Source organism: Sinohyriopsis cumingii, chromosome 2, assembly GCF_028554795.1.
Source record: "Sinohyriopsis cumingii isolate HCF-2022 chromosome 2, ASM2855479v2, whole genome shotgun sequence".
NCBI lineage: Eukaryota > Metazoa > Mollusca > Bivalvia > Unionida > Unionidae > Sinohyriopsis > Sinohyriopsis cumingii.
This window is the reverse complement of record NC_142962.1, coordinates 170084386-170101078: the sequence shown is the minus strand read 5'-3', so window position 1 is coordinate 170101078 and position 16693 is coordinate 170084386. Positions and strand designations below refer to the sequence as shown.

General features: G+C 35.0%; 1 protein-coding gene across 1 annotated transcript in view; it reads right to left on the bottom strand.

Moving 5' to 3' along the window:
- Positions 1-16693, bottom strand: part of LOC149806284 (CUB and sushi domain-containing protein 2-like) — a 247889-nt gene that overhangs the window by 21218 nt on the left and 209978 nt on the right. The window contains exons 19-21 of the mRNA XM_089935578.1: positions 14294-14482; positions 4329-4514; positions 3261-3467 (exon numbers count right to left, since the gene is read on the bottom strand). Of these exons, the coding sequence (XP_089791704.1) occupies positions 3261-3467; positions 4329-4514; positions 14294-14482 (582 nt within the window). The remainder of the gene's footprint in view (positions 1-3260; positions 3468-4328; positions 4515-14293; positions 14483-16693) is intronic.

Sequence of the window (16693 nt, the reverse complement as noted above, 5' to 3'; positions counted from 1 at the left end):
ACTTACTTGTCCAGGCCTATTATGTTTCCTTATAAAAGATGGTCATGTGGCACTGATATGAACTAAGTTATGGTGTACTAAACTTACTTGTCCAGACCTATTATGTTTCCTTATAAAAGATGGTCATGTGGCACTGATATGCTTTAAGAAATGGTGTACTAAACTTCCTTGTTCAGGCCTATTATGTTTCCTTATAAAAGATGGTCATGTGGCACTGATATGAACTAAGAAATGGTGTACTAAACTTACTTGTCCAGGCCTATTATGTTTCCTTATAAAAGATGGTCATGTGGCACTGATATGAACTAAGAAATGGTGTACTAAACTTACTTGTCCAGGCCTATTATGTTTCCTTATAAAAGATGGTCATGTGGCACTGATATGAACTAAGAAATGGTGTACTGAACTTAATTGTCCAGGCCTATTATGTTTCTTTATAAAAGATGGTCATGTGGCACTGATATGAACTAAGAAATGGTGTACTAAACTTACTTGTCCAGGCCTATTATGTTTCCTTATAAATGATGGTCATGTGGCACTGATAAGAACTAAGATATGGTGTACTAAACTTACTTGTTCAGGCCTATTATGTTTCCTTATAAAAGATGGTCATGTGGCACTGATATGAACTAAGAAATGGTGTACTAAACTTCCTTGTTCAGGCCTATTATGTTTCCTTATAAAAGATGGTCATGTGGCACTCATATGAACTACGAAATGGTGTACTAAACTTACTTGTCCAGGCCTATTATGTTTCCTTATAAAAGATGGTCATGTGGCACTGATATGAACTAAGAAATGGTGTACTAAACTTAATTGTCCAGGCCTATTATGTTTCCTTATAAAAGATGGTCATGTGGCACTGATATGAACTAAGAAATGGTGTACTAAACTTACTTGTTCAGGCCTATTATGTTTCCTTATAAAAGATGGTCATGTGGCACTGATATGAACTAAGAAATGGTGTACTAAACTTAATTGTCCAGGCCTATTATGTTTCCTTATAAAAGATGGCCATGTGGGACTGATATGCTTTAAGAAATGGTGTACTAAACTTCCTTGTTCAGGCCTATTATGTTTCCTTATAAAAGATGGTCATGTGGCACTGATATGAACTAAGAAATGGTGTACTAAACTTACTTGTCCAGGCCTATTATGTTTCCTTATAAAAGATGGTCATGTGGCACTGATATGAACTAAGAAATGGTGTACTAAACTTACTTGTCCAGGCCTATTATGTTTCCTTATAAAAGATGGTCATGTGGCACTGATATGAACTAAGATATGGTGTACTAAACTTACTTGTCCAGGCCTATTATGTTTCCTTATAAAAGATGGTCATGTGGCACTGATATGAACTAAGAAATGGTGTACTAAACTTACTTGTCCAGGCCTATTATGTTTCCTTATAAAAGATGGTCATGTGGCACTGATATGAACTAAGAAATGGTGTACTAAACTTACTTGTCCAGGCCTATTATGTTTCCTTATAAAAGATGGTCATGTGGCACTGATACAAACTAAGAAATGGTGTACTAAACTTATTTGTCCAGGCCTATTAAGCTTCCTTATAAAAGATGGTCATGTGGCACTGATATGAACTAAGAAATGGTGTACTAAACTTACTTGTCCAGGCCTATTATGTTTTCTTATAAAAGATGGTCATGTGGCACTGATATGAACTACGAAATGGTGTACTAAACTTACTTGTTCAGGCCTATTATGTTTCCTTATATAAGATGGTCATGTGGCACTGATATGAACTAAGAAATGGTGTACTAAACTTAATTGTCCAGGCCTATTATGTTTCTTTATAAAAGATGGTCATGTGGCACTGATATGAACTAAGAAATGGTGTACTAAACTTACTTGTCCAGGCCTATTATGTTTCCTTATAAAAGATGGTCATGTGGCACTGATATGAACTAAGTTATGGTGTACTAAACTTACTTGTCCAGGCCTATTGTGTTTCCTTATAAAAGATGGTCATGTGGCACTGATATGCTTTAAGAAATGGTGTACTAAACTTCCTTGTTCAGGCCTATTATGTTTCCTTATAAAAGATGGTCATGTGGCACTGATATGAACTACGAAATGGTGTACTAAACTTACTTGTCCAGGCCTATTATGTTTCCTTATAAAAGATGGTCATGTGGCACTGATATGAACTAAGAAATGATGTACTAAACTTAATTGTCCAGGCCTATTATGTTTCTTTATAAAAGATGGTCATGTGGCACTGATATGAACTAAGAAATGGTGTACTAAACTTACTTGTTCAGGCCTATTATGTTTCCTTATAAAAGATGGTCATGTGGCACTGATATGAACTAAGAAATGGTGTACTAAACTTAATTGTCCAGGCCTATTATGTTTCCTTATAAAAGATGGTCAAGTGGCACTGATATGAACTAAGAAATGGTGTACTAAACTTACTTGTCCAGGCCTATTATGTTTCCTTATAAAAGATGGTCATGTGGCACTGATATGAACTAAGAAATGGTGTACTAAACTTACTTGTCCAGGCATATTATGTTTCCTTATAAAAGATGGTCATGTGGCACTGATATGCTTTAAGAAATGGTGTACTAAACTTACTTGTACTGGCCTATTATGTTTATTTATAAAAGATGGTCATGTGGCACTGATATGCTCTAAGAAATGGTGTACTAAACTTACTTGTCCAGGCTATTATGTTTCCTTATAAAAGATGGTCATGTGGCACTGATATGAACTAAGAAATGGTGTACTAAACTTACTTGTTCAGGCCTATTATGTTTCCTTATAAAAGATGGTCATGTGGCACTGATATGAACTAAGAAATGGTGTACTAAACTTAATTGTCCAGGCCTATTATGTTTCCTTATAAAAGATGGTCATGTGGCACTGATATGAACTAAGAAATGGTGTACTAAACTTACTTGTCCAGGCCTATTATGTTTCCTTATAAAAGATGGTCATGTGGCACTGATATGAACTAAGAAATGGTGTACTAAACTTACTTGTTCAGGCATATAATGTTTCCTTATAAAAGATGGTCATGTGGCACTGATATGAACTAAGAAATGGTGTACTAAACTTACTTATCCATGCCTATTATGTTTCCTTATAAAAGATGGTCATGTGGCACTGATATGCTCTAAGAAATGGTGTACTAAACTTACTTGTGCAGGCTATTATGTTTCCTTATAAAAGATGGTCATGTGGCACTGATATGCTCCTTTAAGATAGATTAACCTGTGTCTATGAAGTAGACTTACCTATGCATGTGAGACTGCCCAAACTCCATCTTCCATTCTCTTTGCATGTAACAATCATGCCTCCAGACTCACTCTGTCCTCGTGCCTCATACCCTGGCATGCAGCTGAATATAAAACTAGGATTGTCCAGGAAGAGGGATGAAGAGTTAAATATTGATTTGTTTGCTCCAATGGGCAGCACATCTATAACTGGGCCACAATCAATCACTATGAAAATGTTAAGTGAAAAAACATTTAAAATTTAGCAGTAATTGCATGTCAAATGAAAACAGGTTTTGTGTTATTTGTACAAATTAAGCAAAATCTGAGTTATAAATTATCACAAATACTGTTAATTTTATGGGCCTACATTTTTCTGATCTTGTGACAAATTACATTTTGATCAGTGTATGTACATAAATGTGTGGATTGAGGATGGGGGCATACTGTTTGCACAGAAGGATTATTGTTGATTTTGTCTTTAAGTAAGTAGCTAGATCATAATAAATTAACCACAACACAATATTTTCTTATCTACTAATCTTAAACATCAGTGGACCAAATAATATACTGTTATGTATATATATAGTATGTGTATTTTTTTTTCATAATAATAGTTTTTTAAATAATTATTTAGTTAGTAACAATTTAAATACTAATTTTCCACAAGGATCGTAAGTTTGCACTTTAAAGATGTGTCCTGTATCAAGTGCATAGATTCATTTACCTAGTTCAAAGGTTGAGTTGTACTATTAATACAAGTAAACATCACATTAATTGGAATAGCTGTACAAAATTACTGTGAATTCAATTAAAGGCATATTGGGATTATATCAAAGTAATTCTTTTGTACTGTTGATACATTAGTAAATCACTGACCATCATTTTGAATATCTTTGGAACTCGTTTGAATTACTCACAACACTTGGAATTGACAAAATATTTAGGACTTCATTCGCTATAAGTTATTTTTTCATTTTCGTTTAGTATTTTAGGCAGGTAAGTAATTTTATTAATTTTACAAAATTTGATGGTTTTTGTTTTTTCATGTTACTTATTTACAAACCAAAGAATCATAACAATACTGACCTGGACATGTCATGCTATCCCCCAGTAGTTGCAATATACCATTCTTATAGCCACAGATTATTGTTTTATTGATGTAAGTTTTGTTTGTGTATTGACATTCAAGGTTGACTTGATCTCCAAAGCTGATCCATCCTGAACCCTTGAATTGTCCCCTTTTAACAACAGGAAATCCAGGGCACTGCATGACTGGAATGGACAAACATACTAATATCAAACCATGACCAACTGGATATCTGGGCCACTGCATGGCTGAAACGGATACAAACATGCTAATATCAAACAATGACCAACTGGATATCCAGGTTACTGCAGGGCTAAAATGGATACACCTATGCCAACCATGAAATGGATATACTTATGCCAAACACGAAATGGATACACCTATGCCAGCCATGAAATGGATAGACCTATGCCAATATCAAACCATGACAGCAACATGTATATTAGAATATTTCACCATATTTGTTGATGTGTATCAATCTTTCTGAACCTATCACTTGCAAGAAAAGAACAAGGCTGAAAGGAAAAATAGTGTTGAAAGTAACAGCTCATCCAAGAATGGTGATTTTTTTTAGTAGGACATGCCAACTCTTTCAAACTAAACATCTGGCAGTTGTGCAAGATTTACAGACAGTTACTCAAGGTTCATTGAAGTCAAAGTATCTTCACCTACCAAGGGTTGCTAATCCACTTCTGTACCACATTCTAGTGGAACAAAGTGAACTGGCAATCCTTGGCTAGCAAAAATGTAGCAGAGTTATCTTAACGTAAAAATGTTCTTATGAAGGTTTGATTTGTCAATATTTTTCTATATATAATATTCAGGCATACCCAGCAATCACAATGGGTTCATGAGCTTTTGGTCAATACTTTCTTGGGGATGAGTCAAAATACTCTTTCTTTATTAAAAAGGGCAATAAAGCATATTCAGTTTCCTTTCTACTGTTCATGGAAAACAAATAAAGAACTACATATGTTCATCCCAAATACAAAATTTACAAACCCAATGATATCTAAAGCTGTGCCAATACTTTGCATATTAAACTTTTTAAAACCAGACAGACTTATTTAGTAGACATAGGAAAAAATTTAAGTTTTAAAACCGGTTCAAACAACTATAGTCTAAAAGTGCAAAAACTGGACATATTTGACCAGTGCCTTTGGCCTTTAATCTTTAACCATGAACGTGATACATGTCATGCCACTAGTGCCACTACCTGAAAAACACAAATGTGCCATTGTTTATCACTGCACCTCAAACAACTTTTACAATCTTTTACAATGTAAAGAAAACTAAATAAACCTGCTGAATTGCCATGTTGACCTGGAAAAAAGGGCCCAAAATGCAACACATATTATAATGACAATATACAAGTATACCAAGTTTTATCAACTACCTTAAAAAGCTCTAATGGCAATATGACTAAAATATTGAAATACTGACCTGAGATCATGACCTTGAAGATAATCACATATATAAACAGTGACTATGACCTTGAGGAAAAAACCCAAATGTGATAAATTTGATCCCTTAATCTCAAACATCTTAGCCATTTTAGAGCATCAAGTGTCACTGAAAATGAAGAGGACTCTATGTAAGCTGCATGTTTGCATAGTTTTTACTAACAAAGTGACTAAAATTACAAATCATACAAAAAGTATTTCAAGTTAAGTATGTGGTAAAAAAAAATGCAACTATCTTGCTTGTGATGTAAAGAAAGTTCACATTTAATGATGGTATGTGCAATCAATATAAGTTATGTTATTTGGACAAATTTTGGATGTAATGTGACATTTGAAATGATAGTAGAGAAAAACCTGCCATAATATATTGCATTTACCTGAGGTATCCCCAACCCATAAAGTTTCCTCTCTAAAAGTTATCTAATAAATGGTCACCTGCTTTCTGTGGTCAACAACCTTGTGTTTCCAAGCCAAACAATAGTTTTCTATTGCTTAAAGTGATAACTAAAGCTATTCAACTATGCAAATGAAGTGTTTTCTCAAGAAAGGTTTTGTGTTTGGTGAAGACATATCAGGTGAAGTGATGTGCAAACATGCCTTATTGATTTTGTTCACTGTATTCAAATATGTCTGTGTAAATTTACAATGACTAATCACTCCACTGTTATTTTTAAGAATTAGCAAAGTCACAATATTGCTTACAAATTCATTGTTGGGGTAAATACTCAGGGTAAATAATCATTCTTATTGAAACACTAATCATTTCTGTCATATAAGTGGACTTAAATGTTTGACAGAAAAAGCAGCCAAAATATTAGAATATTATGGAAGAGTCTACACAAATCCACATGTGCAAAATGCATCGAAGTCTCAAAAAAATAAAGATAATCAGTGTACATGTACATAACCAGATCTCCATTAAATATTCATCTGTGTTTTGAGATGAAAATCTTATCAGGCATTAATTGCTGAGTTTCTTTTACTTCAAGAACAGATAACAGACCAGCATTATTTCTTACAAGATATTATGCGAGTTCAAAGTTCTTGAGGAATGTTATCCCAGTTCTGAAGGAACACAGAACTAAGGATAAAACTTGCACACATTTGCTGGTAAATACATGATAAGAACAGTTTTCAAAATAAAAGCATCACAAATCTTTTAACAATGGTGACCTGTCAATCAATAAGTTGACACTTTCCATATTTGGCCTAAGTCTGTTACTCCTGAGACTGCCAACTACAGCTGAAATATACAAACAGGTGAACCAGCTACCTCCTTGCTATAGGTACTACATAACAAAAAGACTGAGGAAATCGATAAATGAAATCATTTTTCATCTGAATTTATGAATGATATATTTAAATAGTGAATTCATGGAATAGACAATTATCACAATGGCCTGAAGTAATAATAATAATAATAATAATAAAAATGAATGATAATGGTTACTTAATTCAAAGCAAGGCAATATTCCAAGAATCAAGTGTGATGGGTGAACAAGACTTCAGAAGTAAAATTTGGCTGTTTTCCATATATGACTGTACTTGGTAACATTGAGAACACTCAACTAAATGTATCCTAAATATGTCTTGGTCACTAAGTTGTTTAATTAATTTTATAATGACATACAAATTTTCTGAAGAATAAAACTCTGGTAATCTACCATTGGTATATCTGTGTTTTGCATTGTGCACAAAATATACCATCCAAAGCAAACAAAATGTAGTGATTTCAAATTAGGAAGTAAGTAACCATTCATTTACTTTCTAACCACAAACTGTGACGTAACATTTTGACAGGTGGCCTTAACCTTGATGGCAGAATCCCCATGCCATGTACCTTCAAACACAGACATGAAAGTATATAAAGTTGTCATCCGTTAAACTCAAATGGCTTTACAAAGCACACAGGAAAGTATATAAAGTTGTCATCCGTTAAACTCAAATGGCTTTACAAAGCACACAGGAAAGTATATAAAGTTGTCATCTGTTAAACTCAAATGGCTTTACAAAGCACACATGAAAGTATATCAATCAATCATCCCTTCATGCAAAAATATAGACCATCCATTGACAGCTGAGGAAACTCATCCCCACATACACAATGTCCTTAAAAGAAATGAGATTCAGTTTCTTTCCCAAACCAAAATTGCAAGCTTGTTTTAAAGCTTGCAGCAAGCTTGCCACAAGCTTATTTATAAAGCTTGCGGCAAGCTTGTATTTGGAACATTGCAGCAAGCTTGCGCAAGCTTATTTATAAAGCTTGCGGCAAGCTTGTGTTTGGAACATTGCAGCAAGCTTGCGGCAAGCTTGTATTTGGAACATTGCAGCAAGCTTGCGCAAGCTTATTTATAAAGCTTGTGGCAAGCTTGTATTTGGAACATTGCAGCAAGCTTGTGGCAAGCTTGTATTTGGAACATTGCAGCAAGCTTGTATTTGGAACATTGCAGCAAGCTTGCGCAAGCTTATTTAACAAAAGTGTCATAAGCATGCACAAGCTTGCGAAAGCTTAAGCTTGCACAAGCTTGCACAAGCTTAAGCTTGCACAAGCATGCGCAAGCTTGTTATTTATTTACCTAGTACAATAAGTATACACAAGCTTGTGCAAGCTTGTTACTAGCTTGTTGCAAGCTTGCAGAGATTTCTTGCTACAAGCATCTGGGCTTTCAAAAATCAGACATGATTGTGTTTTCCCCCCTTCCAAAAAACCCCCTGAAAATGTGAAGGGGGGGTGTCTGGGAGTCCGAAGGCCCCTGTCCAAAAATGCATTTTAGACTCAACTGCTCCTGGTGGACCAAATTATCATAATATATTGCAAAGTTTTACTTCATTCCAATGAAGTAATCTGCATATTTAATGATTAAATAATGCAATCTTATAGTTGCAATACAGTGGAAAACAAATCTGTTCTGCCAAAACATTAAGTTTAATTCCATTGTTCAAGTTTATTCATTCACTGCAAGCTTACCCAAGGCTGCAGAAGCTTTATGTGTTCCCCTAGCTGCAAGTGTCACGCCCCTATGAAATGATCATGAATAATGAATGAACTGTTCATGAACTTGGTTCAAGAACTGTTCATGAAAGTTCATCAAAAGGTTCATGAATTATTCTAGAATGTGCATGAATTGAAAACAGTCCACAAATTGGATCATCATCATTCATGATCAAGTGCATGAACATATTCATGAACTATGATGAACAAAGTTTCTCAATGATTCATGACTTCACAAACAGTGCCTATAAAACAAAATATGATAACCTGACAAGTCACAAATACCTATTCATCCTGAATCATACAATAACCTTAGATGGGGGATGGGGTTAATACAGTATAAAATGCAACATATTATCTTAAAAACTGTATTTGATTTCAGATAAATTTAAACTGACAAGTGATATTCTTTTTTTTTACCCTTAGCAACACTTTTTGTATGTTCTGTAATTTTTCTTTGAAAAATGTTCAAGAGATATTGGGGCAGTTGCCTGCAATCAACTGTTGAAGCATATTTCATTGTCATGGGGCTGTCTTTCAGCTGGGGTTTCTCCTGACCAATCTTCTTCCAGAGACTGACCTGTCTGATAACTCTTTTGTGAAGATGTTCAGGGTCTATAATTTAATCAAATCCTGTCCAATGTCACTACTGAATGTCTCCTTCTGCAACTTAAGCTGTTCCATCTGATTACTGTTTGGATCTTTAACATTGTTGCAGCAGTCACAATTTAATGTCTCTTCCATCTTGAATCCTCCAGTTTTCAAATTTTCATCCTTAAGCTACAAACTTCATCTTCTACCAATTTTACTTTTCTGCTGTCTGGTCTGAAAAAAAGGTAAAGTTAGTTAATTACAGATAATCTCTGATCAACATTGTTTTTAGCTTTTAGCACATTATCATTGTACCCCACTTTACTTACTGGAATAATATGATCCAACTCAAAAATGATTTAATCCCTTACACATAATACTGAGCATCTATATTATTGCAGAATTTTGTCACTGTTTTATATTAACTGAATCTGTCTAGCCATAGGTATAGTCACAGGAGACGGATGTTTTATTCAGTAAAATATGACATTTTTTTGACAACACCGTTACACTAAATAACCGTATATATTACAGATAACGGTTATTTCATGCTTTCAAATATTTTCGCCATTTTTTATTGATAAAACGCCAGACTTGTGTGGTATAGGCCCTTAGTATGTCACTAATGCATCCACTCCGACTCCGCATGTTGCGTATAGCTGCTTCCGGTTTCATCACGTTGTTATTTGCACTTTTATTGTGAACAGTTTCACGCATTAACTATTTTCTTAAGGTTTTTTTTTTTTAAAATTACGAAATTACATCAGATTATAGAAATAGTGATGTCATGTAAAAGAAAACGATCTCGAACATCTCAACTCCTATCGATATCGAACCACGTCTGGTATCGAGAACTGGGGTGGGTGGGGGTGATAATGTTTAGTGATTTTCAAAACTTCGATGAGCAAGTTTAAATTAGGTCTGAACAAAATCGTGTCATTAGCTTGGTTATAAATAATATGATGACATATATAAACCAATAAAATATCCATATAACTTCTACTGAAATAATCACGAATGACCAAGAAAAAGATACTCACCGTAATTTTGGTCATCCGGGCTTGGTACGCTTTTCCGCCTAATTTTGCTCTCACCAAATCATTTCCTTCACATTCTTCAAAGTCGCTTCTCTGCACTTCTACTTACTTTAAAAAAATGATATTGAAAATATTCTCATCTGTCCATTCCATGGAGTCCACGGTTTTTGTTCGAGGTTTTTGCCTAACCATCTGCATGATCTTTGGTTTCTGAGGAAGCTTAACTGTAGAAATCGCGCGCGTATATTAACCAATCATATCACGTCTTTTTTCAAAGTCATTCAATCAGAATAATCGTTGTTAATATATTTCGGTTTTTACTGCAAATTGGCAACCAGTGACTAAGTCAATAGAATAAGCAGTTTATAACAGTAATGGAGAGAAGAAAAAAAACGTTAGGACAAAGTCATTGAAAGCTTTTTAAAGCAAATACATTTTGTTGATGCTGGCCAGAAAATATTTTCCCATATTAATCCAGAAATACTCAGGTTAAGTAAACAAGTATTGAATTAAAGATCTGTATGAACATTTATACAGTATACCATTTTAAAAAAAGAAGAAAAAATTCACCTTTATTTAAATTTCACTAATATTGTGAGAAGTTTGTATGATAAATTTTCATGAAAATTTTATGAATATAATGATATAGATATTTAATATACATTTTTTTAAGAAATACCATGGTATTGCATCAAAGTACTTGAATTGTTCATGAACCATTAGTTCATGATATTTCAGGAACTTCAAAGATATTATAATAGTTCATAAAAATTCATCAGTGTGTTCATGAACTTCAAGTACATGATTCATCAAAATTCTTGAAGCTCATGAACTTACTTGAGGAACTTTCATGAACACTTCATGATTGTTCATCAAGTCAGGACTTTGTTTTCGTAGGGGCGTGACAGTGATGGTGCCTGCTACTTGGATACATGGTCTCAAACTTTCACAAGCAATGGATATATATATATATATATATATATATATATATATGAAGAAACTTGTTGCAAGCTAGTTTAAATTTACTTTCTGAAACATACAAGAAAGCTTGCGCAAGCTAGTTTTACTTTCTGAAGAAAACAAGCTTGCGCAAGCTAATTTTACTTTCTGAAGAGAACAAGTAAGCTTGCGCAAGCTAGTTTTACTTTATGAAACAAACAAGAAAGCTTGTGCAAGCTAGTTTTAATTTCTGAAGCAAACAAGAAAGCTTGTACAAGCTTGCGCAAGCTTGTGCAAGCTTGCGGTTATATCCAGCTATCTTGCCTAAGCCTGCACTTGCTTGTACAAGCTTGCGCAAGCATCCATGTTAGCTTATAAACATCAAACTAGCTTATCGCAAGCTTACCGCAAGCTTGCCACAAGCTTTCAGCAAGGATGCATTTTGGTTTGGGTTATGTTTGTAGATTTGACCCAGATAAGACGTTATCAACCAACAGAGGGATAGGTCCTTCAGGATAGTATCTTTGACAATGTTACCAGTCATCAAAATACTGGAGAATAGGATCTCTAAAAACATCAAGTGACCCCCATCACCAAAGTAAAGACTGCCTAGTTGCATAGATTTGTGGTGTTCCTGATCACGATGGTAGCCTCCATTTTGAAGACATCTTCCTCAAGCGATTTTTTCAGTTAGAAAAAATCAATCATGAGTGGAAAATGGAGTTTTGTCATTTTACACCCTCTCAACTGGGCCCTTCCGCAAAAGGATGTGTACCTCTTCCATTAGATGAACCAGTTTGCACTGGTATAATGAAACCTACACCTCATTTATGATACCCATCCAAACCATGGAAAAGAAGATTTCTGTGTCACCTACTTGGAAATTGGGAAAAGGAAGATGATGCAAGAGAAAGTGCAACTCCCTATCACTGGCTACCTCCCTCCTAAGGGAAGGGGGAAGCATCTCAAGACTTCATCTCTTGACAGCTTTGTCTAGTGAAAGACAAGCATACAAGAAACGTGAATTTGGGTTGCTTGTTTGACTGTTGAGGTCATATCTTGTCCATAAAACTTGTGATGTGTCCAGTCTAACAGGGTGTGCATTCCTCCTGGTGGTTTCAGCAGGTCTGAAGTCACATACAATCACCGGTGTTTTTGGTTTCTCAAGCATTATTGTTGTGGTCCAGCCCTCAAATGTTACTTTCATGGTCCAGCAAGACCATAGACATGTTCAAGATGGTATCTCTGAGGAAGAGGAGAAGCTCGATTGACATGGAAAATGCAATGCTTTGAAATGTTTCCCCCAGTCTACAGTAAGTGCTGAAGTGTTGCCTTAGAAAACATTTCCTCCTTCAGGACAATGGAGGAGGCAGTCTAAAAGAGATTGGCATGGGAGGTGATCTTTACTACAGTTTCAGACTTGGCCTTCAGGTCCTCCTAGCCCTTTACTGGAAGATGAACTAGACCAGAGTCGCTACCCATACCTGAGATGCACCCAAGCCCAAGTTAGAGGAGGCTTAAAGGGCCAAGCAAGGGACAGTAGCTGGGACAGAAACCAATAGCCAGAGAGTTAAAGATGGGACAGACCACCCCTTATGCTGCCTTTGTGACTGTTTTCCCCAGGAAAACTTCTGCACAAGCTATAGGACCATAGTAGAGTGTTGGAGAAGCAGATCTGAATAAAAAAAAGACGCAAAATGCCTCCCCTGATTTAAGTAAATTTCTAGTGTGCTCAACTCAGAAAGCCTTGCTCCAGGGGAAGGATATCCAGACTTACTCCTGATCAAACACCTACCCAATCAAGAAGGAAGGAGCAGGGGACCTAAATGGATGAAAAGAAACTGCGGTAACCAGGTCTCCTGTTCAAGTCCAACAGAATGGAAAGGTCATCATCATCATATTTGTCTCATTGTCACTGAACAGACTCTAATTAAAGTTCAATTATGCCCACCCAAAACAAGAAAGGTCAACCACTGCAAGCTGCCAAGTTCTTGCAAACCTTGCCCATACATCAATCTCAGTGGTTCATGTCACGTTGACCATGACAGAATGTGCTGCGAAAACCAGTACAGTCACGTCTAGTAATGCATGTATTAACTGGATGCTATCGGGTAAATTATGAACAGAAAACTTACCTGTACTTATCTGACTGAAGCTCGATTACTGATGCATACAAAGCTGACACTACAATATCCATTAAGTGACCATGTTACCTGTAGCAAATGCCCAGAGACATTCTATACAGGTAAAATAAGTAAAGTGTCAAGTATACAACTATGAATTAGAAGCTAAGACAAAATAATATAGAAAAAAGTAATTTTATGTGTTCTGACATGGTGGAAATCATATAGCAATACTAAACTAGTTTTCTACATCAAGCCTCAGACAGGCACCTATTAATATGGTTATAGCAAGCAATGTGAGGAGATGCCACTGTAACCCATGCAGTTATGTACCAAAGGCACCTTTCTTTGTGCAGATAGAAAGGTAGGAAAGTTAGCCATTGATGATAGAGACAACAAGTTGGAAATTTATAGATGGAGTATACTTCCCTTTGAAGAAAAAACTCCTACTTGTTTTGAGGTAGAAAACTTCCAAACTGATTGCATGAATTTTGTAAGGCCTCATTGCAGAGACACAGGTGGTAGTAGTAACTGATGATTTCATGGGCTTTGGTACAAATTCCAGTATCAACGACAGATCATTCAATCTAACTGCAACCTAAGTGGGCAGATAACTTTTAGCTTTTTAGCTAAAAAGTTTTAACATGGGAGTACTGGCACAATCATTTACAAGTTCTTACAATACAAAGGAAAAAGTTAAAGTTTACAGCACAAATAATTATGAAAGACTCTAAATTCAATGTCTTACTATCCAAATAGGCTTTAACTTGGAAAATGTTTGTTCTCATAAGATTTTTTTTTTTATATATAATCAATTACCTGTGCACACTGGGTCAACTCCTGTCCATAATCCAGAAACATTGCACTGTCTTGTTAGGTTCTGGGTGCCACCATAAAAACTATATCCTACATTGCAGATGTACAGAATTTCCTCACCAAAATAGAAGTTCTCTTTCACTGTAAGGATCATACCATTGACTGGAACTTGAGGCTTGTTACAGAGTTTTCCTGAAACACAATACAAAATACTGGTATTATTGTCAACTCACTTTAAATCTACAGGTATACAATTTTGTTCAAAAAAATATATATTCTTGGTTACTTAATTGAAGATACAATGCAAATATCTATAAAAGATTACACCCGCATACAGTTTTTGAGCAAACACATAATTCCAAAAGCAGTAATCAATCTGATGAATTAAGTTATTCATTGCTAACACTTAACATAATCCAAGATGCTGACATAGAGTTCTAAACACATACAAAGAAACATGTATAATTCCAATTCTATGATTAGGACTGTATTAAGTTTCTGTATTGTTCTTCAAAACAAACACCAAAACATCAAACTCTAAACAAGAGCTTCGACAATATTTAAATTTGTGCACTACTAGCTTGCACCAAATTAGGCCTGCTGCTGTAACAAAAGCTGATCCATACGTGTACTTTAGACTTGAACTTTTCCTTTGTATTGTAAGAATCAGTAACTGATTGTGCCAGCCAGCCCATATTAAAACTTTTTAGCTAAAAGGCTAATAGTTTGTAAAAGGCTGAAATTTGTACCAAAGTCCATGAAATCGTCAGCTTGGAGTTAAAATTCCCAAACCAAATAAGAAATGATTTTTAGTGGAACTTTGCTTTGGAATAGTATTCCAGCTGAGATTAGAAATGCCTACTATATTTCCTTCTTCCAATCCCAATATATCCAGCGGCCTCTGAGATGCAGGTAAAACAAATAAATTCTTTTGTATGAGTGCTTCAAGGTAGATCAGTTCTTAGCTAACTGTGTTACCCTCTTTAATTATTATTATTATTATTATTATTATTATTATTATTATTATCCATATCACAGACCAAAAAAGGAGTGGAATTCTCCAATGACTAGAACGTAACATTTACTGAAATTCACTGGATCAATAAGGACTCTATAATTTAAAAAGTGATCCTGAACTGATTCAAGAAATTAAGATGATTAGTGTATTGAACAGAAAACACACAGTCCTGTAAAATTACAGTGACTCTTTATAGTTCCATAAATGCAATGCTATTCAGGGGCCTAGCTATAAGGAATGGACTGAAACTAATGTTAATCTCCTAGCTGCAGAAATTTATTCTGAAAGAAGGAATAGAGGAAACAATCAGAATATCTGTGCAAGCCATTAACACCCCAAACAAGTCTTTGGTAACCACTAATGGAGCTAAAGTATATTAACAGTTCAAGAATAAAAAACACATCAGCAAAATTAGCAGGCTTCTGAAGAAAGGAAAACACCTTGAAAAGTAACCCACAGAAATAAAATAGTATTTTCAATCCAACCCAGAATACAAGGAAGAAATCTGAATGCCGTCGATATATAGTTGAAAACTCAAGCAATGTTACAAAAGGTGATAAAGTCTCTCCTCATAGTAGACATAACATGTTTGCATTCCATATTACACTGGATTGTACTAATTTAAATTTACAGATGAAAACACAAGAATATGATAGTTCTGGATATACACTCATAAACAGCTTCAACATCAATAAAAATGGCAATGAAAAAGGTCTTAAACCTTGGGTTCTAGTTAAGTGTCTGCCTTGAACAGAGAATGGCCATATACTTGGTATGCTGTAAGATTGTTGTTTTTCTTGACACTTTAAATACATTACTAGTTTTATCAACACATTGAGGAAATGGGAACTATATGCATTTTCCATGGAAGCAGCTGACCTGGGCACATATTGAATAATGAGTTTGAGGCTCCAACAACCAAGCTACTATTGTTTCCCTGATGCAATGAGAAAAAGTGGCCTCTAGCAATATGACACCATCATCGGCAGTGTTGGTACTAATGATATTAATAATACTTTTGATATTCACCACACTGAAAACAATTTTTAAAGGAACTTCTTTTTATCAATGTAATGCAGCTCTTGATTGCACTGGTGCAGAATGGTGAAACAAATCTATGCAAACAGCTACTGCCTTTAAAAAACAGATAATGAAAGAAAATCTACTTGTCAAATGTCAACAATCTGTACTGTCTTTTGCAGTTTTGCCATTAGTGACAATACAATGGTACCACTTCACTCATAAAATATTTCTGTATATCTATTCAAAACAAAGATATCCTCTATTTTGGATACTGCAGTGAAGATATTATAGAGGAAGATCATGGTTCACATAGCCATGATTTCGGACACCATAATGAAGACAATTTAGAATATCACAGTTCA